This window comes from Pelophylax lessonae (genome assembly GCF_965119305.1).
Source record: "Pelophylax lessonae genome assembly, chromosome: 5".
Classification (NCBI taxonomy): domain Eukaryota; kingdom Metazoa; phylum Chordata; class Amphibia; order Anura; family Ranidae; genus Pelophylax; species Pelophylax lessonae.
Genome location: NC_138772.1, coordinates 382,016,883 through 382,034,338, shown reverse-complemented (window position 1 = coordinate 382,034,338; position 17,456 = coordinate 382,016,883). Strand labels below are relative to the sequence as shown.

At 42.6% G+C, this 17,456-nt stretch overlaps 1 protein-coding gene across 2 annotated transcripts in view; it reads left to right on the top strand.

Moving 5' to 3' along the window:
* The window catches only part of GNAL (G protein subunit alpha L), a 493,784-nt gene that overhangs the window by 468,852 nt on the left and 7,476 nt on the right, over positions 1-17,456 (top strand). For both annotated transcript variants that reach the window (XM_082258085.1, XM_082258086.1), the window contains exons 6-9: positions 1,498-1,552; positions 4,064-4,137; positions 5,048-5,106; positions 12,490-12,610. In XM_082258085.1, coding sequence (XP_082114211.1) covers positions 1,498-1,552; positions 4,064-4,137; positions 5,048-5,106; positions 12,490-12,610 — 309 coding nt within the window. The remainder of the gene's footprint in view (positions 1-1,497; positions 1,553-4,063; positions 4,138-5,047; positions 5,107-12,489; positions 12,611-17,456) is intronic.

The following is a 17,456-nucleotide window of genomic DNA, read 5'->3' as shown; positions in this document are numbered from 1 at the left end:
TGCCTTCCCTATAGGTATCCTGGAAAGTTAGCCTTGTCATGCTGCAGTGCAGGGAGGCCGCATATGGCATAGTGGTGAAGAAGTAATCTTCTGCCATCTAGTGGTTAAATACTGGCGTTGGGAACACATCAGCCTCTTTGCACACAGGCAAAAAAATAATAAAAAATGCCACATTTGTAGTCGTATAACCTTTTGTATGTATCCAAACACAGGGGCCTTGTTGTCTATGGGACAAGGCACACAACTGCATAGAGATCAGCAATGCAGATGAGTTCAAAGCTGTAAAATAAATAAATAAATAATAATTTACACGCATGTATACTTTATTACCAAAAGTATTGGGACGCCTGCCTTTACATGCACATGAACTTTAATGGCATCCCAGTCTTAGTCCGTAGGGTTCCATATTGAGTTGACCCACCCTTTGCAGCTGTAACCACTTTAATTCTTCTGGGAAGACTGTCCACAAGGTATAGGAGAGTGTCTATGGGAATGTTTTACTATTCTTCCATAATGCATTTGTTAGGTCAGGCACTGATGTCAGATGAGAAGGCCTGGCTCGCAGACTCCACTCTAATTCATCCCAAAGGTATTCTATCAGGTTGAGGTCAGGACTCTGTGCAAGCCAGTCAAATTTCTCCACCCCAGACTTGCTCATCCTTGTCTTTATGGACCTTACTTTGTGCACTGGTCCAAATCATTTGGTGGAGGGGGGATTATGGTGCGGGGTTGTTTTTCAGGGGTTGGCTCCTTAGTTTACTTGAAGGGAACTCTTAAGGCATCAGCATACCAAGACATTTCATGCTCCCAACTTTGGGGGAACAGTTTGGGGATGGCCCCTTCCTGTTCCAAAATGACTGCGCACCAGTGCAAAAAGCAAGGTCCATAAAGACATGGATGAGCAAGTTTGGGGTTGAGGAACTCAACCTGATTGATGGAACAACTTTGGGATGAATTAGAGTGGAGACTGCAAGCCAGGCCTTCTCGTCCAACATCAGTACCTGACCTCACAAATGCACTTCTGGAAGAATTGTCAAACATTACCATAGACACAATCCTAAACCTTGTGGACAGTCTTTCCAGAAGAGTTGAAGCTGTTATAGCTGCAAAGGGTGGGCCAACTCAATATTGAACACTACAGACTAAGACTGGGATGCCATTAATATTCTTGTGCGTGTAAAGGCAGGCGTCCCAATACTTTTGACAATATAGTGTATATATGAGCATATATGTATAAATTGCAACACTGGCACCTAGAAGACAATGACGAATGTTACATGTGCGTGTGTATGTTTACATGCCTGTATACAAAAGGACTTTACTGATGTTTTATATACAGGATCTTGCTAGCAGAGAGAGTGAGAGTAAAAATAAACGGTTATATTCTGTAAATGATGTTCCTGTGCAAGAGACCTTATAGCAATATACTACTAAAGCAGCCGGCAGTATTGGATCATGTCACTTTTGCACTGACCGCAATTCCTCTTCTGTTTTTAGCTTTCTAGATAGAATTGAGCACGTCAGACAAAATGACTACACACCGACAGATCAGGTAAGTAGCCTACCTTCATAATGCTGTAAGCTTTTGCACTAGAAGGGCCCTCATCAGATGAATTAGATGTAAATGTTTTCTTTTCAGAATGATTTGTTCATGTATCTTTTGTCATTTGTTTTACATCATTTAAAGTTGGAAAGTAAAAAGTGGCTGACACAGTAAGAATCCTAAAAATGTTCTTTATAGATCATTAGGGCCTGTGTCAATGGGCTTTGGGCTTCTGTCGACAGAAGCAGTTTGGGAAGCTTCTGAGATTATTCTGAATTCATTATCAGGTGCAGCTGATTTGTTTCAAGTGGGTTTTCCATTTTCATAGACCTTATAAGGCCCCTTTCACACAGGCAGACCGTTCAGATCCGCCTGTTCGTTTTTTTTTGGCGGATCTAAACGGTCCCCCCATGCATTCCTATGGGGCATCGGATGTCAGCGGAGACATGTCCGCTGACATCCGACCCGATCCGATCCATCAACTCTGGACAGATGGAACCCCTATTTTCCATCCGTCCAGCGGATCGGATGGGATCGGATGAGAACGGACCGACGGTCCATTCCCATCCGATTTCCCCCATAGAGATGCATGGGGAACTGACAGCTGTGTCTCCGCACACAGCGCGGAGACACAGTTGTCATCCTTCTGCTCAGCGGGGGATTGGCGGATCGATCCCCCGCCGAGAAAAGTGGAGTCCGTTTGACGGACATAGTGTGTGAAAGAGCCCTTAGACTTGTATTTAAAAAGAGAAATTCAGGATAAAAAAAAAAAATCACCTAGGTGGATGCTGCATCTGTCCCCCGCTGGCTCTGCATTGAGAGCTGAGCAATCAAACACCACTGATCGCTCAGTTCTCCCCTCCGCTCTCAGCAGAGAGCTGTGACTGGCAGTCAGCGGCTCTCTGCTCTCCCCTCCAGCGCTCACTGGAATGCTGAGCTGTGGCGGGGCCGGCTCAGGCTCTCAGCGGATCACTGAGAGCCTGAGCTAGGTATTGCTCCAGGTACCTGAGTGGATCCCGACCATATGATCAGGATCTTTCCCGAGCCTTGACCGAATGAGTGACGTCAGCCAACAACAAGCTTTAGCCCACTGTCGGCTGAAAACAGAACGAACTGCACTCCAGTGATCCATAGAAAAAGTATGGCCAAAAAAGCTTTAGACATACCTTCTCTTTAACAAAAACTCTTTGACACAGGCCCTTAAAGTGATTTCAGTATGCTTGTGCCATGCATTCTAGAAGTATTGCCCTCAAGTTCTTTCATTTTGGGGCACAGTATGTTGAAAAGGTAACTATCATATCTCTGAACATTTAACCACTTGCCGACTGCCTAACGCCGATCTACGTCGGCGGTCAGCCCCTCACAGGCAAAGTGACGTAGGGCTACGTCACTAGCTTGTGAGGGTCTAGGGAGCGAGCGCGCGCCCCCGGAGGCACGCTCCCGTGTGGTCACGGACCCCCCCCCCCGCGCGTGTGACCGGCGGACCCGATGTCCGCCGGTCACTCTGCGATCGGCGGGGGAGAGGGAGAAAGTCAGGCGGCTTGTGTAAACAAGCTGCCTGTCATTCTCCCCTGTGTATGAAGGATGATCATACGGTTCTACTATGTAGAACCGTTGATCACTCTTCATACATCTGAAGCCACAGCCAATCACAGTAGAAAGCACGCCCCTAGGGACACACATAGCCCCTCCCTTTCAAAAAAAAGTTAACCCCTTCACTGCCAGTGTATTTTTACAGTAACAGTGCATATGTATAGCACTGATTACTGTAGAAATGTCACTGGTAACCCCAAAAGTGTCAAAAATGTCAGTCAATGGTCCGATCTGTCCGCCGCAATGTCGCAGTACCGCAAAAAAAAACGCAGATCGCCGCCATTACGCGTTAAAAAAAAAAAAACAACAAAAATGACAATCTTTCCCTTTGTTAGTAAACGCGATAACTTTTGCGCAAACCAATCAAAATACGCTTTTTGCGATTTTTTTTTTTTTAAACCTAGGTAGCATAAAACAAATTGGCCGAAAATGTTAAAAAATTTTGATTTTTACATTTTTTTGGGGGGAATTTCATATAAAAAAATTTGAAAAATATTGCTATTTTTGCAAAATTTACGCTCTTTTTTTGTTTATAGCGCGTGATCAAAAAATTGCACAGGTGATCAAATACCACCAAAAGAAAGCTCTGTTTGTGGGAAAAAAAGGACGCCAAATTCGTTTAGATACAGCGTCGCACGACCGCGCAATTGTCCGTTAAAGTCACGCAGTGCTGAATCGCAAAATACCCCCTGGTCAGGAAGGGGGTAAAATCTTCCGGGGCTTAAGTGGTTAAAAGCTTTGTTCCCCACTTCTGATTACTCCGACTCCTTTTTAAGCCCCAGTTTCTGTTCCAACCACTGAAGAATCAGAGAATGGTAACCCTCCCCCCCCCCAACGAAGGGTCCTCTTTATAATATTCATTATTATACAAGTCTGTAAGATGTTGTGCTTTAAAAACTTGTTTGTGACCAGTTTTAATCTTTACAGGACTTATTAAGATGCAGAGTTTTGACATCAGGGATTTTTGAAACGCGATTTCAAGTAGACAAAGTTAATTTCCAGTAAGTAAACCTTTCTTGAATGCATTCCCAAAGTAAGATTTTCCAATAAGTAAGCTTGTATTGCAGTTAGGTTTTTTTTCGTGTTTAATTTTTTTATTATGTTTAGAATACAAGAAAGAAACCATACATGTTGCTCTTAAAACTTTAAGTGAAACTTTACCCAAAACATTGGTCCTAGTTTTAGATGGGAAGAAGTCACTGCCCCACCTCTCCATCTCATCCAATCAGAGAACGCTTTGCATTGATTAAGAAGGTGCAAAGTGTTCTCTGAATCGTGTCTGTGCCTTTCAAGTGACCCCCTCCCCCGAGTTCACGAAGCAGCAGGGCAGCCTCAAAGCATGGGACCTGGAAGCGAGAGGTGATCACTGTGGTAGCTGTAACCTACTACAGCGATTTCCAGCTTCTACAGGGATCAGCCAGGCTGGACCAATGTAATTATGCATGAAACAAAAACATATCTAAACTTCTGAATTTAAAAGATATCATTCAAATGATTTCAGCAAAATGGATATGTGGGCTGTTCTACATTCTACTGTCACTTTATACTGCTAAATCTGACCTTCATGTTTATTTCCCATCATTTTTTTATAATGCTGACTTTGTTCAATGATTTCCAGACAGTTGATGGTTCAATAATTCAGGTCTTTTTATAGTAGAGGCCCATTCACTTATTGCCATTATAGATGCCAATGAGAGATTTTTGGTAACAACATAGGAAACAAACAAACATCACATGAAGGCGTGATATCCACAGCATCCAATCTGATTTACGCTAATCTGTACCCACAAAATAGTAGTTATTATTTTATTGTTATGTACACCACAAATAATTGACAAAGGCACAGGTATCCTAGAACATTGACTGTTCTTTCTTTCTAATGATGATAATCCTTCTTTTTTTTTTTTACAGTATGTTTGATGTAGGAGGGCAAAGAGATGAGAGAAGAAAGTGGATCCAATGTTTTAATGGTAAGATTACATCTGATTTCATAGAGAACAAAGCTTAAACTACACATCCGATTCTTCATCCATAAAATTTACAAAGTGCCATAGTTATACATGGATGAAAATGACAGAAGTCAGTGAGGCATTGATTTGAGCCTGGGAATCTCCGATCAGTTGTTTACTATTTCATGGCCCTTCCTATACATGGCTGAAGATTACAGTGATATTGATCATACAGTTTGGTCTTTAAAGTGATTCTAAAGGCTCATGGTTTTTTACCTTCATGCATTTTATGCATGAAGGTGTAACCTTATTTACCCTAATACTTGATCCCCCATTGCGATTCAGCAATTTGTACGAGAACCTCGGCTCTCCGGGGACTCTCCCTCCTCATTGGCTGAGACCACATTAATCACAACCAGTGAGCCAATGAGGAGAGAGAGGGGGAGCCATTGAGCTGCGGCTCTGTGTATGAATGGAGACGCAGAGCAGTGGTTCAGGAGTGAGCATGCTTGGGTGCCCCCATTGCAAGCTGCTTGATCTGGGGGCATTTGGCAAGAGAGAGGGGCAAGGAGCGCCGGCAGGGGACCTGAGAAGAGGATCAGGGCTGCTCAGTGCAAAATGACTGCATAGTGCAGGTAAGTAAAACCTGTTTGTAATTTTTATTTCTCTTGTTAAATAAAATTGCCTTTAATATTACTTTAAATTCCCCACAAAGTTTTTAGCAAAGAGGCTGCATATGGTTATAACACACAAGTGTGAATATTTTGTGCAGTAATCGTCTTCTACTGTGATTTGACCCTCATCTTAATCATAATAAAGACAAGGCAGTGCAAAATGCTGGATGCATTTTGGTGCTATATAAACCTATAAATGAATCAAAGTTCTTGATTGAAAAGTATATAACCCTTACTGTGGGAACTTCTATGTTGGCAATTTTTCCACTTGCATTCTTTCTGTAACTGATTTTAGACAGCTCCAGAGGTTAGGAAGCATTTTTTTGCCCCTTTCAATATACAAAGGCTGTTTTAGTTCATGACTATTTTAGGTTGTCTTGCAGGAGCAGCCTGTTTCGGGTCATACCACATCATTTCAGTACAACATAAGGTCACCAACTTTATATGCAAAAGAAAAATGTCTGAAGCTCACAATACTTTAAGTCCAAAGGACCACACAGGAACTGTCTTACTGGTAGTTTTCACCCCTCCCAAGCCCTTTGGGAGTTCCTAACATAGTGGTTTGTCCTTGTTGTTGACCCAGCTATCTGATGTCTTAACAAGATTTAAACTGTCCTTGTGAAAGACAACCCAGTCTTAAAGACCCTGTGAGTAAAAGGCTGGAAGTCTTGTTTTAATTTGCAGGCCCTGCCCTGCAACCTGCCTTTGCAGCCTTGTCAGTCTGCCAGACTTTAGCAGTCCAAGGACATGTCTCGAAATCCTGGTTTTATCCTAAATGATCCTTGTGTCCTCCAACAACTGGAACTCTTGCCTATGCTCCTGCTCTATTGCATTAATGGGCTAGGGGATATTATTTGTCAAATATCCAGAATGGGACTCTTTTCAGTACACTTAGGGAGAATCCTCTGGCGTACATGTTGGTCTGAGAATGGTCAGTGTAAGAAGCTACTCTTGCGTGTGTTCTTTGATGGGGAATGCCTCATTGGCAAATCCCTGGACAATTTTATCAAAGAGGTCACTGAGAAAATAATTATTTTTTTTCCCAGAAAAAGAAAGTGAAATCTCCTTCAGAGAAACCTCCTTCTTCTGAGCCTAAGAAGAGTTACTTTGGTTTCTCCCAGGCCTCCAAGGCAAAGCATGAACTCTGTTCCATCGTAGGGCCTGGACCCCCCAAGTCCTCCAGTTACACAAACAAGTCCTCCTCTGAATGAGGGACGCCCCCAGTTTTCAAAGATGGCCTTTGCAGCCATTTGGTTTTTAAGATGTTTAAAATGTTTGGATCCAGGAAATGGTATCTAGAGGCTACAAGCTGGAATATTGGTCTCTACCTCCACCCTGCTTCATGTTGTCACATCTACCAATGTCCCTGCAGAGATTGGAAGACCTGCACATTGCTCTTTTCACCGTTTCCAAGCCGAATAGGGACATCTGTCCTGGATCTAAAGGGAGGAGCCCTCCTAGTCTCTGTAGACAATAGTGATGACTTCTTGCATGTTCCTGATGCACCAAGGTGTACTGTTTTGCTGTGGGCTTGCATTACCAATTTTTCGCCCTCCCCTTTGGTCTGTTTAATGTTCCTCCCTAAGAACAAAATCAAAACCCTTTGCTTCCTCAGTTGGACTCCAGGACCCTCCGCTCCCTCAGTCCAGACTCCACTTCAGACTGTTGCAACTCAACATGCCGGCTGCATGGGACAAGAGCTCAGTCACGTGACCCGCAGTATCATGCTTGTCCTGACATAGTAGGTCACAGCATTGGAGTTGGGAGAGCCCTTCCTCCCAACAGTCTGGATGGCTTTCAGGACAGGCTGGGGAGAAGTCTTTGATACCCTCTCAATACAAGGCTTTGTCCCCAGGAAAAGCTTTTCTCCCAGTCAGTATTCTAGAGCTCAGGGAAATTTGGTTGTTCTGCAATCCTGGACCTTTCCACTGCAAGATCATCCACCCCAGATTCAGTTGTTCAATACCACAGCTGTTGCATACATCAACAATGAAGGGGGAACTAGAAGTCTCACAGCTGAACGAGAAGCCAACCAAATTCTGGCTTGGGCAGAATATCACGTTCTAGCCCGGTCTGCCATTCACGCCTAGGCATGGACAGTTGGCATGCAGACTTTCCCAGTCATCAATGTCTGGTCTCTTCACTTTGAGATGTTTAAAAACCTATGTCGCAGGTGGAACCCCTTGGCTTCCAGGTTTAACAAACTGCAAACTGACCAAGATGGTCCCAAGGTCCAAGGATCTGTGGGATCAATTCAGTCTAATCTATGCCTTCCCTGCTCTGAAGGTTCTTTCTCATCTACTTCAAAAATCGGAGATGTAGGGCATTCCCCTGATTATCATTGCAATGAATGAATTGGCCCTGAAGGACATAGTACTTGGACCTTGTTAGACTCCTGGCAGGCACTCCGTGGGCCCTTCCAGTTTGTCTGGGTCTTCTGCCCTAAGGATTGATTTGCCACCTTGCTTCTCAGATCACTGGCAATGAAGTCCTGTTGAAGCCCAGGTTCTGAGGGACAGGGGTATGTTAGAGTTAGTTATCCCTATGCTCTTGAAAGCTAGGAAATCGACTTCCAGTAACGTACCATTGTACCTAGAAAGCATCTTTCTCTTGGTGCAAGACAAACAATTTAATCCCCAAAAGGACTCGATGGGATAAATCCCGTTTTTTCTCTGGTCTGGTGTGGATCAGCTTTTGGCCTTGAGTACTATCGAGGGTGAAATCTCAGCCTTGGTGTTTTTTTTTTTCCAGAGACTGCTTGCTTCTAACTCCTTAGTGAAGGTCTTCATACAGGGTGTCACTCACGTTGTTCTTCCTGTGCGTTTCCCAGCGAATCCATGAGATCGCAATCTTTAAGCCTCATAGGATAATCCACTGTCTACCATTTCTTTTATTGTTGCTTTTCTCATTGCATTAATTCCATGTGGAGAAGTTCTGAATTTGTGGCCTTATCCTGTTATTAAATCTTTCTTGTGCTACACTAAGACTAGGTTGTTCAGAGTCCCAAAGCCTTTTTTCTTACCAAGGTAGTTTCATCCTTCTACCTTAATCCTACCATCTCTCTTTCGGGTTCCAAAACATTCAGGAGATTCTCCTGCCTTGTCTGGATGTAGTACGTACTGTTTTAAAATGATCTCTCAGATAGAGCTTCCCTATGACAGTCCAACTTTGTTTGTACTTTCTGAAGGTTTCCTTAACCACTTCTGGACCGGAAGGATTTACCCCCATAATGACCAGGCCATTTTTTGCGATATAGGACTGCGTTAATTTAACTGACAATTGCACGGTTGTGCAACGCTGTACCCAAATAAAATTGACGTCCTTTTTTTCCCAAAATAGAGCTTTATTTTGGTGGTATTTGATCACCTCTGCGGTCTTTATTTTTTGCTCTATAAACAAGAAAAGAGTGACAATTTTGAGGAAAAAAAAAACATTTTTTACTTAATGCTATATAACATTCCCAATGAAAAAAAAATTTAAAAACCAAATTTTTTCATCATTTTAGGCGCCCCCGCCCCCCACCCCCCCACCCCCCCACTAGTGGTCCCATGAAGCGTCGTATTCACGGCACAGAGCCGACCTGCCGCAGTAAAACTACGGCGGCTGGCCCACAAGCAGTTAAGAAGCACAATTTTTCATTCAAGCCTTTTTTCTCAGGGACGAGGTCTGTTCTTTTCCTGTTAAAGCACACTCATCTAGGTCAGTTAGTGCCTCTTTTGCTTTTCAATATCAGATTTGAAAGGTTGCCACCTGGTCTTCTGTGCACAGGTTTAGGTGAATGGATGTCCAGGCCCTTGGCTGATGGTTTCATTCATAAGGTTTCTCAGGCAGCTGTTTAATCTCTTGAGCCCCCCTCCCCCCAATATTCTGTTGTTTTTTGTAGGCCCATTGGCCTTCATTTATGTGTGATCCACCCCTCGGGGCTACTTATGGACACCCCTATGTACCTGACTATTTCTCTTGTGTCCCATATTATACAATTAACAAAATGGGATTTTTTAATTACCATAAAAATCTATTTTTTGGAATAGGTCATGGGACCCTCTTCTGTTTCTTATGATCCACTCATATTTTTGCTTGCTAGAAAATGAAGGCATGCTAAGAGATGAAGGGGGTTATTCTAAACTATCTTTAGAGCTCTCATTTGCCAGTGTCCAATCTCCTGAAGGCAGCTGCATATCACTTTGTACCTGACTACTTCTCATGTACTCCATAATGTACTCCTATGATTTATAATGTACTCACAGCGTTTAGAAGTGATTGTAAAGTAATTTTGTTTCCTAAATAAAAAAGGTTTATACTTATCTGTTTTGTGCAATGGTATTGCACAGAGTGGGGCCCTTTACTTCCTCTTCTGGGGTCCCCCCACCGGTGTTGTCCACTCCTCCTATAGCAAGCCCTGTGCTTGCTATGTTCAGGCGCTCTCCAGAGCCAGGCTTGCATAGTCAAACATACAGCGAGGCTCAGCCCCATCCCCTGCTCTCCTACAGTATTTGACTAACAGCAGCTGGAGCCAATGGCTCCTGTTGCTCTCAGTCTATCTTGTGAGACCAGGAACAGGGACCAGCGTTTATGCAGATGGGCACTGGATAAAGAGAGGGCTCAGGTAAGTATTTGGGGGTAAGAGGGAGGAACAGGCAGTGGAACATTTTAAGGTACAACCTGTAACCACTTCCCGCGAATCGATGTACCTGTACCTTGGCTCTGAGAAGTGGTTATACCGGGATGATGCCTGCAGCCACAGGCATCATCCCGGTACCGTTCTTTAGAGCCAGCGGTTGGCTTTCAAAAGATAACAGCGGATGCGGTTCAAGAGCCACTCGGCCGTTGTATCAGTGAGCGGGAGGGGACGTCCCAAACCCCCCTCCGCCGCCTTCCGTGGCTCTGCCCGGGTCTCCCGTCCCACTGGGAGACCCGAGCAACCAGCCGACATGACCGCCAGCTGGTTGGAGTCCCTTTGATCGGGTCTCCAATGTAGTAACCCAGAAGTTGCGTCATGACGTCATTTTCCTGTTTAGTGCCTCTTGGTGGCTAACTGCGCCAAATTTGAAAAACTGTCAGTATTCAAAAATGCAGTTTTCAGCATTTTGAATACTTTGAAGTGCAGTAGAGGGGTCCGGGGACTTTTAGACCACCGATCCCTCCATAAAGAGTACCTGTCACTGCCTATTACTGTCACAAGGGATGTTTACATCAGTCATAAAGGTATTCAGATTTTTTTTATTTATTTAAAAAACAATGCTAAAAATAATAAAATAGGGAAAAAAAAATTAAAGTGCCCCTGTCGCCGTATGCTCACGCACGAAAGAAAACGCATACGTTAGTCACGCCTGCAAATGGAAACGGTGTTCAAACCACACATGTGAGGTGTCGCCTCGATTGCCAGAGTGAGAGCAATAATTCTAAAAAAAAAAGAACTACTGTTACTCTAAAGTGGTAACCGTTAAAAAATTTTAAAGCGTCGTCTATGGAGATTTTTAAGTACCGTAGTTGCCATTCCACGAGTGTGCGAAATTTGAAACCGTAACATATTCGGTATCCATTTACTCGGCGTGACATCATCTTTCACAATAAACCAAAAAATTGGGCTAACTTTACTGTTTAGTCTTTTAAAATGCAGTGAAATGCATTTTTTCTCAAAAAATTGGGTTTCAAAGACCGCTGTGCAAATACAGCGTGACAAAAAAATATTGCAATGACCGCCATTTTATTCTCCAGAGAGTTTGCTAAAAAAAATATATATAATGTTTGGGGGTTCTAAGTAATTTTCTAGCTAAAAATACTGATTTTAACTTGTAAATAACGTGTCAAAAATAGGCTTGGTCCTTAAGTGGTTAAGGTAAGTCAGAAAATCCATTTCCTCTGTATTTGGTCACTGTATGGTTCAGTTTGATTAGACATTTTCTTTGAGTCCCCCTTTCTCTATGGTAACTTTTATCAGTTGTGCAATCTTTTTGTACAATGTGTAACTGGTGTATTATTGTTTAGTGCTCTTATGTATGTTTCAGGACAGGACTAGTTCTCCATCTAGTGGTCAGAATATATTATTTATTTGTAATGACAAAGCGCTCTCCAGCTTTAGCTCATTGCCCAGACACACCTGAATTTACTGAAATACCCGACTCTTTTACTGACATATGTAAAATGTTGTGCGAGTCTGTAAAATCAAACTAATTGGGTTGTTGTTATGAATAAGATAAAGTGCAAATAACCGTGTGTAGAAGACATCTATGCATCAATCCAGAAATTTTCTAAGTGCTTACCATGTTTTCATGCAGCTGATTGTACATTTATGTAGATCTTAAATTCCTTGGCACTAGTTCTTGAGGCTGGACAATATTGTAGAAAAGGATAGATGTTTTGTGTGTACAGTGAATTGTTTTAAATAGCAGCATGTCCTGCTTAGGTGAAAGATACATATTTTAATTTTAGGACTTTTTTTATTAAATATATAGAGGCTTATTAAATATAGTATACTTTATACTTCTAGTAATTTACTTGTAAATTAATTTTTAGCAGTGATAATTTTATTACTTTCATATGACAGTGCATTATCAACAAAACTCATTTGTGTAGCGTTTGCTCAAAATTTGGAGTACTTTTTAACTTCCAAGACATCTGTGGTGCTCAGAACTAATGAGTGCACTTTAAAAGATGTAGACACTTGATTTGCTTTATTTAAATGATACTAGTAAATTACAAAATATGTCTTTTCTGCCTTCTCTTCTAGATGTCACAGCTATCATTTTTGTAGTTGCCAGTAGCAGTTACAATATGGTCATACGGGAAGATAATAACACAAACAGACTACGAGAAGCACTGGACCTGTTCAAAAGTATCTGGAACAACAGGTATAATTAAAAATTCCTTTAGAGTATCCTGGGCACCTTCCAGGGTCCCACACACAGATAATCTTCATGCATTTAGCTGGGGACCTGGTATGCGTAAATGAACAGCATATCATCGGGTTACTGGAGTTGAACTCCATAAAACAATATTCCCAGTTCGAAGTTAAGTCCCGTTTGTTTTTTTGTTTCCCATAGTTATAAAGTGCTTGCGAAACCATTGGTACAGGCCCTACCTAAGAGGAGTTTAAATCCCAATGTCCCTGCCACACTCACAAGAACCTGTCTGGTTGGACGCCAATTTGTCTACAAATATATTTTCATTTTGGAGGGTAATTGGGGTATCTGAAAAAAGAAAGATGCAGCGTGCATCTACTGTAGAAAGATGCAGAGTGGGGGGAGAGCACAAACAATTAGTGTCTGCAGTCCAAGGTAAACCATCCAGGAAGGTTTAGTAACTAAAAGATATAGCAGGAACCTGCAAGATATACAAACTTGCAAAACTGTTTTTGTATATCAAGAGTAGATTGGTTAAATATTTAGGTGAACTACAAACCCCCTCCCCAACAACATAGTTAAAAGCAAGCTCTGTGTGTTGTAACCTAAGGCCAGAGTCTGTGTACTTGATGAATTGGGTATGGCCTTGCTTGCAGTGCTTATCTTTTAGACCAGGCTGTACTTGACACCTCCTGTCTTGTCAGTCATTTTAGAAGCTGTAGTCAGGACTTCTGTTTTAAGGCATAGGAAATTAATGCATTCTTTGTATTTATGTATGTGTGAGGTTTAAAATGTAACAGAAAAAGATGCAGTTTGCTGTTTGACCACTTGATGGCAACATACAGCAGATAATTGAATCCTGAAGACTTTCTAACTAGGGAAAATGATTGCTGTTCACAGGAATGTATTTTACCTTTTAGAAGTATTCAGGCCCTTGGCCAATCCTTTCACATTGACAAATCTTGCACACTGAATTTCTACTTTATGTTTATTATTTTTTTGAAGCCCTGAAACTCCTATTTTATTATCCTGCTTTAGGCTATATATACATTTTATCCTGGAGACTCTCAGTAACTGTCTTCCCATATGGGAGGCACATGAAGACAGCTGACTGAGAGTTTGCAGGATCCTGGCATTACATCCACAATCTGCCAATCGCAGGTGCAATGCTTTACAGGCTGCAGTGTAAAAAAAAAAAAATAATAATAAATGCACATTTCTGTTAGCCTGTAAGTGCCGGTTCACACTAGGGCGACCTGTGAGGCGACCTGGTCGCCTCACAGGTCGCCGCAGGTCGCCTCCCATAGGGAAGCTGCGGACCCGTTCTAATAGGAGCGACACAAGTCGCTCCGACCTAGAAAAAGGGTCCGGAGCTTCTTTGGGGCGACCGCCATAGACTTGAATGTTATGAAGTCCGTGGCGGCCGCTTCGAAGTAGCGTCGCCCCTATGTGAACGGGGGCTTAAAGATATGCATTTATTTATTTATTTATTTTTTACAAAAGGTAAACTTATAATTTAAGGATAATTAATTGTCAGCACTTTTTTCTGTCGCATTTGTCAATAATTAAAGTGGACCTTGCAAAATGCACTCCTCACTGATTAAAAGTGTAGAGGGGGACATCATCCTCCTTAGGGTGAGATCTGGGGAACGTAGAGTATAGACGAAGACACTTCAGCAATATGAGACTTGGAGTACTCAGCATTCATCAGGATCTCGTCAACAGGATGACAAGTTTTTTTGTTTTTTTTTTTATATACTTTCAGCAAGGCGGGGAAGGGGGAGAAAGCATTACACTTTTAAAAATTGGACCTTGCATAGAGTGCTTATGGGGCTTTTGTATGCTAGAAAGGCCGTACTTACCTGGGCTAGTGTTCATCTCTTTGGAATGTGTTCCTTTGACAGAGCATTGTTAATTTGAACTACAGTGGGATTCAGAAACGTATTTATAAGTACTTGCTAGTTTTCTATTTTGAAAAATAGAAAAAAATTAAATCCTATAAATACCTAAAATAGTGCTGAAAACAACCAACCTTATGAACCCAACAAAATATTAATAATAATAGTAAAACCTGATAGGTAAGTGGTAAAAAAGAACAATCTCCATTCCGAAAAAGTTAGGAATGCTGTGTAAAATCTACACAAAAACAGAATGCAATAATTTGCAAGTCTTATAAACCCATAGTTTATTCACAATAGAAAACAGAAAATATACCAAATGTTTAAATTGTAAAAATGTAAGAAAAAAAAATTAGGTAATTTTGAAATTGATGACAGCAACATGTCTCAAGAAAGTTGGGGCAGGGCAATAAAAAGCTGGCAAAGTAAGACAGGACAGGGACCTTCCAGCTTGTTATCAGCACTCACTTTAGAAGCCTGCGTTTCTGGTGGTATGGGGATGCGTTAGTACGCATGGAATGGGCAGCTTGCACATCTGAAAAGGCACCGTCATTTCTGAAAGATATATCCTGGTTTTAGAGCAGCATATGCTTCCATCCGATGCAGGTAACGCTGCTCCAGGTGAGTCTGCTGGGCTGAAAGTTAACAAACATCCAAGCCCGAGGTGCATGCCCTGCCACTGCTGCAGAAAATCATGGATGAATGGATGAGGAATTGCCTATACTCCCGTAAGATGCAATTTAAAAAAATGTTTATTCAGGAGAAAATAAATAAAATAAACACAGACGGTATAAGGCTTGCAGCAGGGGAGAAAGGGTTGACACGTTTCACACGACTTGTATGCTTTGTCAAAACCATCTTTTTGACCAAGCACGCAAGTCGTGTGAAACGCGTTTATTTTCTCCTGAATAAACATTTTTTGAAATTAAAAAAGTAATCTTACGAAAGTGCAGCCAATTCCTCATCCATATGCTTAAATCCATTTTCAGTGAAGGCCTTGCATATTTTTATCAGGACATTGCTAAACTGCATTCTGTATCGAGACAATAGTTTGGCTTAACTGGCCTGTCTGCAGCCCAGACCTTTTATCAATTGAAAATATTTGGCACATCTTCAAATGAACAATACAGCAAAGACCCAGAACTGTTGAGCAGTTTGAATCCTATATCAGGCAAGAAAGGGACAACATTGTTCTCCCAAAACTCCAGCAACTGGTCTCAGTTCCCAGATGTTTACAGCGCGTTGTCAAAAGAAGAGGGGATGCTACACCGTGGTAAACATTGTCCTGTCCCAACTTTTTGAGATGTGTTGCTGCCATCAATTTTAAAATTACCTTTTTTTTTTTTTTTCTTAAAATGGTAAATTTTCTCAGTTTAAAAATTTTCTATTGTGAATAAAAATGGGATTTTTGACGTACCGTAAAATCCATTTCTCTGATGTTCATTGACGAACACAGCTCCTGATATTCTTAACCATTGGGTTATACTGCCCCCTACAGGAGTAGGACACTAGGCAGAAAAAAACGTCTAGCTACGCCTATAGGCAGTCCCAGGGGATATACTCCCTCTCTCTGCTAGAGGTACTCAGTTTTGTTACAAGCAGTGTCAGAAGAATACAACACCACAGAGGGGTGGGTGCTGTGTCTGTCAATGAACATCAGAGAAATGGATTTTATGGTAAGTCAAAAATCCAATTTTCTCTTTTTCGTTCATTGACGGACACAGCTCCTGATATTCTTAACCATTGGGACATCCCAAAGCAGTGTTAAACATGAGGGGTGGGAATAGCGAAAAAATAAATTCCCAAGGCTAACTAAAGCCAACCGGGTAAACAGGAGCTCAACCAAACCAACTGGAGCTTACCTGAAAAAACGCAATACAACCTCAAAGAGGACCAGGTCCTCTAAACCACAGGTGTCAAACACAAGGCCCGCGGGCCGAATGCGGCCCCCCAGGCCATTTGATGTGGCCCTCGCACCTCTCCTACAGCTGCAGCACCCCCCTTGTCTCAGTAGCCGGCAGCAGAGAGGACAGAACTCCTTTGCCAGATCCTGTCCTTCTCTGTGCTGCTGCAGAAAGGCTCGTCTTTGCCCACCCCCCGCCCCCCTTTTTAGCAGTCTGCAGCAGAGAGGAGGGCAGAACTCCTCCTACAGATCCTGCACCTCTCTGTGAAGCCGCAACACCACCTTGCCTTTGACTCCCCTGGACTCAGCATTCAGCAGACTCTGGAAGCTGACTCCAGCCCTCCTCTGGTCGTCCTCCAGACCTTGCAATTTCTTCTTCCCTGATCCACCGCATCTTCTTCCTGGCAGTAGCACAAGATAAGGGGGTGCATTGTGATGTAAGGAAGGGTGGGGAACTCTTAACTTCTGATGGTGGGGGGGTCTTGACATCTCATGTAAGGGGGCGTGGGGTGCTCTGGACATCTAATCTTACAGATATAACCGGCCCTTTGAGGGAAACCATAATGCTGATGCGGCCCAATGAAATTGAGTTTGACACCCCTGCTCTAAACCGCAACCTGCAAAACCTTGCGGCCAAAGGAAGCATCCGCAGATGCCAACACATCCACTTAATAAAATTTTGTGAAAGTGTGCACCAATGACCAGGTGGCCGCCTTGCAAACCTGCATCACTGACGCCTGGTGACCACATCCAAGACATGCACAGCAATTTCCTTTGGATGTTTTGGCCTGGGGCACAGGGAAGGCAACACAATGTCTTCATTCAAATGAAAACCAGAGAAAACCTTTGGAAGTAATGACTGACAGGGATGAAGAACCACCTTATCTCTGTGAACCACAAAGTAAGGTGAACGACAGGATAAAGCCACCAATTCCGACACCCTGCGCACAGAAGTAATAGCCACCAAGAAGGCCAACTTCTGGGACAGCGTAAGCAGGGGAATCTCCCGAAGATTCTCAAAAGGAGGCTTCTGAAGGACTGAGAGCACCAAATT